Genomic DNA, 9,557 nt, shown 5'->3' with positions numbered 1-9,557 from the left:
TAGCATAGTGCCTAAGGCATTTGACTGCTAACCAGAAGGCTGGCGGTTCAAACCCACCAGCCACTCCTCAGAAGGAAGGTTGGGCAATCTACTTTGGTAGTGATATCACCTTGGAAACTCAAGAGGGGGGTCGCTATGAGTCGGGTCAGACTCAACAGTACGTAACAACAACAACAACAGAGCAGAAATAATGAGAAAGTTGGCACAAGAATGTAACGAATGTCACTGAACAGTTTGTGTAGAAGATGTTAAAAGGGAACATGTTTTGATATGTATATGTTCATCAAAAAATAAATAAAATATAATAATAAGTCTGATGGGTGTGGAAGATACTCAGGATCACAGAAGAGGAAGGAGTTGGTTAAGCAAGGTCACATTCAATGGTCTGTCAAAATCAGACAGAGAGTGACCAAAGTGAAACTGGACATGGCTAACTTAAAAAATAGGTCATTATTTTACACTCCTCCCTCTCCCTACAAAAACAAAAAACAACCTACATTGTTCCCATTTTTTAAGACCCAATGGCTATAATTGATTTGGAGAAGATAATTATTATTACCAGAAATTATTCACATGAAAACCCAGAACAAAAGGAACATGAGCCAAATCAGACTTCTGACACTAGGAAAAACTGGAAGGGAAAACTATGTCATCCAGTCTCCTTGGTGATCAGCAAAGAGGTCAAAAACCAACCCTGGGAGCAGCTGGCACACTAACTTTATTGAAACCTAGATGGAGTCACCAAAAGAGGGTGGGCTGTGCATCGGGAGAGAAGAGGCCCTTAGAGAACCAACATGTACTCCTGAGGAAGAAGACTCAGCAAAACAGACTGTGAAAAATGTGTTTTCTTTTAACTCTGCCTAAAATCTATGATTTCATTTAAAAAAAAAAAAAATTAATGTATTATATATTGAAATACAATAAATCAGATGTAAGTTCATTATGGAAACAAACTCAGCTCATAAACAGTAATATCTATGCCTGCATATGGTATGACAATCAGAAAATTAGGAATAAAGCCTTTGTAAAAGCCTCTAACCCTTTCATTCTTCCAAATCTTCCTGGCACAATCCAAAACCCAGAGTACTCTCCAGTTCTACTTATCGCCAACTTTGTTTTTAAAATCTGAATGTGAGAGAAAGTAATGTTATAAGATCATTGATAGGTTATCCAACCCAGAGAATTCCCATAAACTATGGGCTACAGATCCCATCCATTATAATAGAAATAAAGAGAGAGCAATCTTGGGTCAAACTGTATTCTCAGTGACAGCACATTTACATATTTTCTGTTCCCTGGAACATTTTAGTTTTCTTTAGGAGTATTTTAGAACACAGTATTTAAATGCTTTTGTCAAATTTCCAAATTTAACTTTGTGGGAAGATTGTTGTCGATGCTGTGTGCCGTGGAGTCATTTCTGACTTAGAGCAACCCTGTAAGACAGCGTAGAACCGCTCCATAGGGTTTTTGTAGGAGGATAGAGTGTTTAAATTCATTTTTGTCTTCTTTTTTGTCCAAATCACAAAGGAGTGTAGCCACAGCTATTGTGCTGTGATGCAGATAAGGGACCCAAAGAAAAAGGGATGCTTCTTCAACGCCATCTCCAACCTCAATATTCTGATAAACTCGTAAAAGGATTTCACATACATCTATACACATATATATGCACACTCCTTAAGAATAGCTAAGGAGTTCTGGTGGCACAGTGGTTAAAGCATTTGGCTGCTAACCAAAATGTTGATGGTTTGAACCTACTAGCTGCTCTGCAGGAGAAAGATGATGCAGTCTGCTTCTGTAAAGATTTACAGCCTTGAAAACCCTCAGGATAGTTCCACCCTATCCTGTAAGATTGCTATGAAACTCAATGGCGGTGGGTTGGTTTTGGTGGGCATGAAGAGCTACAAATATGCAAGTTTTTTTTTTTTTTTTTTTTTTTTTTTTTTTTTTTTTTAATATTTGCTATATAAGCAAATGAAGATTTGTTTGATTATACTGGATTGGATAATATCCTCCCAAAATTTATATCTACCCAGAACCTGTGAATGTGACTTTATGTGGAAGTGGAGTCTTTACAGATGTAATCAAGTTAAGATGAGGCCATACTGGATTAGCATAGGCCCCAAATTCAATGCCTGGTATCCTTAGAGAGAGATAGAAACTTGGAGACACAGACACACACAGGACAAGATGCCTAGGCAGCAACAGAGGCAGAGATTGGAGTGATGCGACTGCAAACCAAAGAATGCCAAGGATTACCAGAAACTAGATAGAGGCAAAGAACAATTCTTCCCTAGAGCTTTCCAACAAAATATGGCCCTGCCCACACCTTTATTTTGGACTTCCAACATCTAGAACTGTAAGAGAATAAATTTCTGATACTTTAAGCCACCCAGCATGTGCTATTCTGTTACAGTGGTCCTAGAAAGTAAAATACTGATCAAGATATCCAAAAGTGAACTCTTGATTTCCTTCCCAATCTGCCCCACCTATAGCCTTTTCCATCTTGGCTGAGTGCATCTCCATCATTTCCATTGCTCAAAAGGAAAAGCTTGGAGACTTCCTTGGCCACTCTTTCTCTTACATCCTATGGCTAATCCATCTGGACATCCTATTGGATCTGCCTTCAAAATATATCCAGAATCTCACCAACTTTGCTGTTATTATTTGCTGGTATTAACATGGTTTAATCCACCACAATTTTTCTTCTGGATTAGATCCATCATTTCCTAACTTCTATCCTTGCCACCTGCAGTCTATTCTCAATAATAACAGCTAGAGTTATCCTTTTACGAAGATAATCAGATCACCTACTCTCAACTTTACCATGCTTCCCCGTATCATCAGTTGTTTGTTGTTATGTGCCGTCGAGTTGGCCCTGACTCATAGCAACCCCTCCTTGGGTTTCCCAGGCAGTATCACTACAGAAGTAGATTGCCCAACCTTCCTTCCAAGGAGTGCTTGGTGGGCTTGAACCACCAGCCTTCTGGTTACCAGTCAAGTGCCTTAGGCACTATGCTACTCTGACCTGCCTCCCCCATTATCTCTCTGACTTCATCTTGTATACCTCCCTGACCCCTATATTCACTGTATTCCAGTCCCATCAGCTTTTACTATTCCAGACCCAGTAAATTAGACACAGGCCTCTGCTCTATTTCCTCTGTCTGGAATGCTCACCTGCTAGGGGTATCTAGCTAACTCCCTTACCTCCTCCCAAGTCTTTGCTCAGAAGTCTCCCTCTCATTGGTCCTACCCATCCTTTTTTAAATTGCTACCTCTACCCCCTGACCCTTCTGTTCCCTCTTAAGTTGTTCTGGGGACAATTTTTCTTTTTCCTACAGCCCATATCACCTCAGAAGGTACTTATCACCTTTTAAAATAATATATGTTACTTATTTCTTATGTTTATTGTTTATTATCTGTCTCCTCCTACAAGAAAATAACTTTCTCAAGTGCTTGCAACAGTGCCTGACAACTGACAGGTGCTCAATAAATATTTGTGGAATAAGTTAATCAAGGGACTATACTTCTTTAAGAAAATAAAGATTCAATTTCAATTGTGAAAATGCCAGTGTTCTGTCCTTATAACTGGAATGACTTCCCTTTTTCAGAATAAAAGTACTAACTCTTTGTTGCTATTGTTCTAAAATTAAGAGATGTGTATAAAAGTAGCCATGAAAGCCCCTCTGTTCCCAAACACACACACACACACAAATACCGAGGTAAAGGAAAAGCAAACAAACAAAAAAACATACTGAAGACTGAGGAATTCTTTTAGATTAAAGAAGATTAAAGAGATCTAATAACTAAATGCAATACATGATCCTAGATTGGCTCCTGGAGATATAAATACATACATATATATACATAATGTTCTGATTATTAATGGATGTTTGCAGCTATTTCTTCTTATTTTGAGTCATGCCACATCCACATCAGCCAAAGAAGGTCCTGAAAGCTTTACTCCATCCACATCATTAAGTTCACTCTATTTGGAAGAAACAGCTTTTCCCCAGTCATATTTTAAGCACCTTCCAACCTGAGAGACTTATCTTCTGGCACTATATCAGACAATATTTCACTGTTATTCGTAAGGCTTTCAGTAGACAAATTTTCAGAAGTGGACCTGGCCACATCCTTCCTAGTCTGTTTTCTTCTTAGTCTGTCTTGGTCTAGAAACTCCACTGAAATCTGTCCAGTGTGAGTGACCCTGCTGATATTTGAAATACCGGTGGCATAGCTTCCAGCTTCACAGCAACATGCAAACCACCGCAGTATGACAAACTGATAGATGAGCGGGTAAGGATGGATATGTTGTTGTTGTTGTTGTTATGTGCCGTCGAGTCAGCCCTGACTCATAGCGACCCCTCCTTGGGTTTCCGAGGCAGTATCACTACGGAAGTAGGATTGCCCAACCTTCCTTCCGAGGAGTGGCTGGTGGGTTTGAACCGCCAGCCGTCTGGTTAGCAGGCAAGTGTCTTAGCCACTATGCTACCAGAGCTCCCATATATATATATATATGAATTGCAAACAACTCGACAGCACCTAACAACATGTACACACACACACACACACACACACATGTTAGGTGCCATCGACATGGTTCTGATTCATAGCGACCCTATGTATAACAGAATAAAATATTGCCCAGTCCTACGCCATCCTTATAATTGTTGCCATGCTTGAGCCCATAATCACAGCTGCTGTGTCTTGTTGAGGGTCTTCCCTTTTTTCACTGACCCTCTACCTTACCAAGCATGATATCCTTTCCCAGGGACTAGTCCCTTCTGACAACATAACCAAAGTAAGAGAGATGAAATCTGGGCATTCTCGTTGGAGAATTCCAGGTGTACTTTCTCCAAGACAAATTTTTTTTTTCTATTCTTCACCAACACCACAATTCAAATGCATCCATTTTTTTGTGGTCTTTCTTATCATAATCAATGCTATGGAAGCAGCACTCGAGAAATGAAATGATGTATTGCAAGGGGCAAATCTGCTGCAAAAGTTCTCTTTAAAACGTTAAACAGCAAAGATGTCAGTTTGAAGACTAAGGTGTGTCTGACTAAAGCCATGGCATTTTCAACAGCCTTATATACATGTGAGAGCTGGACAATGAATATATACACATATATACTATAAAAAATATAATTGGGACAAAATTAATGATGTTCAAATAAGGACTTTGGATTACATAATAGTATTGTATCATTGTTAAATTTCCAGATTTTGATAATACATAAAAGAATGCTCTTTCAAAAGACTTCTCCTAAAGAATAAAAAGAGAACCTATAGATTAGGAAAAATATTCAGCAATGACATACCTGACAAAAGGCTTATCTCTAAAATTTATAGAGAACTCCAACACCCCAAAATCCAAAAGACAAACAATCCAATTAAAAAATGGGCAGAGGATATGAATAGACACTTCACCAAAGAAGATATTCAGGTGGCCAAGAAACACATGAAGAAATGTTCACAATCATTAGCAATTGTTGTTGTTGTTGTTGTTTGCCATCGAGTCGGCCCCGACTCATAGCGACCCCTCCTTGGGTTTCCTAGGCAGTATCACTATGGAAGTAGGAATGCCCAACCTTCCTTCCGAGGAGTGGCTGGTGGGTTTGAACCGCCAGCCTTCTGGATAGCAGTCAAGTGCCTTAGCCACTATGCTACCAGAGCTCCAATTAGAGAGATGTAAATCAAAACAACAATGAGATACCATCTCACCCCCACACTAATGGCAAAGTTCAACAAGACAGAAAATAACAAATGGTGGTAAGGATGTGGAGAGATGGATTGGGACTCTCATACACTGCTGAAGGGAATGTAAAATGATACAACCACTGTGGAAAGCAATATGGCAACTCCTTAAAAAGTTGGAATTAGACATACCATGTGATCCAGCAATCCCATTACCAGGTATATATCCTAAAGAAGTGAGAGCCAGGACAAGAACAGATATATGCATACCCATGTTCATTGCAGCACTATTCACAATACCAAAGAGATGGAAACAACCTAAGTGCCTATGAGCAGAAGAAGCATAACCCAACTATGGTGTATACACACAATGGAATACTACATGACACTAAAGAATAATACAGAATCTGTGAAACACTGCATAACATGGGTGAACTTGGAGGACATTATGCTGAGTAAATCAATCACAGAAGGACAAATACTGTATCAGTTCATTATTGTAAAAAGTCAAAGAAAGGTTTATATATGGAAAGAAGTTTTCTTTGTTGGTTACGGGGGGGGGGAGGGGAGGGAATTTTAGATAGGTAGCGAGAAGTATTGATTTGGGTGAAGGGAAGGGCAATGTACCCAAAGTGAGTAATCAACCTGGTGGCGTTTAGGAAGAGGAAGACAGACAACAAAGATGAACCCTTTTGCACATACAGTACAACATTGTGAGTAAAGGCAAGCATTGATCTGTGGATAGATAGATGGGTGGACAGGCTGAACGATCAGGTATGTCTTGTCAGGGGAAAGTGTGCCCATGACCTTGTATAGGGTTAGCAGACAATATTTCTACATGCGTATTTGTATGAGCTGTATTTGTATGTCCAGGTGTGTAGTACAGCTAACAAGGGACAAGGTTGTGGTGGCTTCTTGGCCATAGCCAGCTATGCTGAGGGAGTGTGTAGTTGGACCTGTGGCCTCAGGACCTTGGTCACAGGGGATATCAAGCTCAATTGGCATGACATACTACCCAAAAACATTATTCTATGCCCTACTTTGGTGAGTAAAGACTGGTGTCTCAAAAGCTTGCAAGCAGCCATCTAGATGCAATGATGGGTCTCTCCTCATCCAGGGCAAAGAAGAAGGAAGAAAAGCAAAGATGCATGGAAACAATTAGTCCAAGAGATGGCTAGACCATGCAATCCTCGCTCTATATGACCATGAGACCAGAAGAACTAGTTGGTAGCTGGTTACCACTGTCAACCACTTAGAGGGGGATCGGTACAAGAGATCCTAGATACAGTGGGAAAATAATGTGGAACAAAATCATAAGAAAAGACCAGTTTTGCTGGTATGATAGAGCCTGGTGAGACCCCTGAGATGATGGCCTTGGCTACCCTTTAAGCCTGGAACTGAACTCACTCCTATGGCTTCCAGCCAAACAATAGACAGGCATATGGGGTGAACATTTACATCAAGTAGATACACTCTTGGAGTGAACAATCATGGGAGAACAGAAGGGCAGTGTTTGCACAGGGAGACAGCTCAGGGGTGGTGGTGGGAGTGCATGGGAGGGAAGGACATGAAGAAGAGGTAACTACGGGGAGGAAGTGGGAAGAGAGCTGTTACCCTGTGGGGAATTACAGTCAATGTCATGAAACAAAATGTGTATGAACTGCTGTATGGAAAATGAATTTGCTCTGTAAACTTTCAGCCAAATCACAATAAAAATTAAAAAAAAAAAAAAAAGAATGCTCATTTTCTTAGGAAATTCACACTAAAATATTTAGGAATAAAGGAGTACAATGTTTCCAATTTTCTCTGAAATATTCATTTAAACATGGATGTATACACATGCATATGGCGAGATTGAGAGAGAGAGAATGAGAGACACAGTGAGTGAGAAAGTGAAAAAGTGGCAAAATATAAATAAATGGGAATCTAGGTAAAATATACACAGGATTTCCTTGTACTATAATGTATGCTTGTTATGAAATTATATCAGGTAAAAATATATACCTCTTCCCCCAAAAAAGGTAAAAACCCCTGTTTTGTTTCTTTAGTGCTGCTCCAATAGAAATACCACAAGTGAGTGGCTTTAACAAACAGGGATTTATTCTCTTACAGCTTGAGAGGCTAGAAGTCCAAGTTCAAAGTGCACATCTGGGGACTGGATGAAGGCCCCTCAACCTTGGACTTCAGCTCTGCCTCTTGCTCCCAACCCACTGGAGCTGAAGCATCTCTTCACTCAGGCAGCTGCTGGCTACTGAGGCTGACAAACCCAAGGTCGACAAAGAAAATAGCACAGTCCCAAGATATCAAGCAGATATCAGGCCACTAGTTCAAGACCAGAAACAGTCTCAAGATCAGCAGAAAACATGGAGGGCCACTGAGAGGAAAACTCAGCCAAATGCAGGATCGAGATATTCCAAGAAGCTCAGAGACCTTTCTCAACACTTCTCCTTATATACAGGAAGCAGACCACATCCCTAAGGCAGGACTCAGCTGTCACAGTAGATTCCACCATGGAGCTGATTACCAGTCTCATCATGGGGAATACTACATCCAGCTCCCCAACCACTCAGCCAGGCCCAGCCAAGTTGACACACAACCTTAACTACCACCACCCCCAACTCTACCCTACAGTAAAAGGTTTTCTTACACACCTTTGTTCTAGGTTTACCTTTGCTAAATCACATCCTCTCTACTAATCCTGGCAAGTATAAAGTCAGCTATAGTATTTGTAACATGAGTCTAGAACCCTTGGGAAATGATAGAAGTAAATAGAAAGGATAACCAACACCAAAACTAAAACCCACTGCCATCGAGTCAATTCCAACTCATAGAGACCTTTCAGGGCAGAGAACTGCCCCATAAGGTTTCCAAGTCTATAAGTCTTTATGGAAGCAGATTGCCTCATCTTTCTCCTGTGGAGCAGATGGTGGGTTTGAACCACCACCTTTTGGTTAGCAGCTGAATGCTTTAACCTCTACACCACCAGAGCTCCTTAGAAAGGATAACAGGAATACATAAAAGGCAGAAAGGAAAGCATACAGAAACCCTGCTGATGCTGAAGTTCATTATGACAGAAAAGAGCTATAGCTCTTTTCCAAGTAAAACCAAAAAAAAAAAAAAAACTTACTGCCATCGAGTTGATTCCAACTCATACTGACCCCCTTTGCGTTTCCAAGGCAGTAAATCTTTATGGTAGTAGATTGCCCAGTCTTCCCAGTCTTCCTTCCGTGGAGTGGCTGGTGGGTTTGAACCTCCAACCTTCTGGTTAGCAGTCAAATGCCTAAGGTACTGTGCCATCAAAGCTCCTTTTCCAAGTAAATAGTCCTCAATTCTACAGTAACTTTTCCTTTGTCACTGAGAGATGTTATGATAGAAAAGCTCCTTATCTCATTACTAAGTCAACTGCTTCCTTACTATACAAATGTGAGACAAATAATCTGAAGGAAGTACTGCTTATCCTAGGTTATATATCAACATTGTCACACAAATACATAGGATAGTTTAGACTTGGAAGGGAATAAAAACCTTGAAATTAAAAAATCATATGCAAACTCTGCTTTGTTTTTTTTTTTTAATTGGGTGTCTCATCGCTATAATTACAAATTAGTAAAAGATCCATATCACAAAAAAGTATTTTCCAAACATATTTAAATTACACACAGCTGCCCTAACTCATAGCTTCAAAATTAATCACTTTGATGTTTAACCCTAGGTCCATGCCTGTTACTTGTATCTACTAATTTGGAATTATTTAAAAAAAAAAAAAAAACTACAGCAAATGTCACAAACAGAATGTGTATGGATGTAATGGAAAACCAATTTGCACTATAAAATTTCACCCAAATCATAATTTTAAAAAA

At 39.9% G+C, this 9,557-nt stretch overlaps 1 protein-coding gene across 1 annotated transcript in view; it reads right to left on the bottom strand.

Annotated features, from left to right (window-relative positions):
• Nucleotides 1-9,557, bottom strand: part of LOC103205259 (calcium-binding mitochondrial carrier protein SCaMC-1-like) — a 72,221-nt gene that overhangs the window by 21,761 nt on the left and 40,903 nt on the right. Inside the window, 2 exon segments of the mRNA XM_042782101.1 lie at nucleotides 961-1,077; nucleotides 1,080-1,125. Of these exon segments, the coding sequence (XP_042638035.1) occupies nucleotides 961-1,077; nucleotides 1,080-1,125 (163 nt within the window).

The sequence above is a fragment of the Orycteropus afer genome, unplaced genomic scaffold (assembly GCF_000298275.1).
Source record: "Orycteropus afer afer isolate SDZICR_OR568_19922 unplaced genomic scaffold, OryAfe1.0 scaffold00010, whole genome shotgun sequence".
NCBI lineage: Eukaryota > Metazoa > Chordata > Mammalia > Tubulidentata > Orycteropodidae > Orycteropus > Orycteropus afer.
The sequence above is the reverse complement of the archived record's forward strand: the minus strand, read 5'-3'. Positions and strand labels throughout refer to the sequence as shown.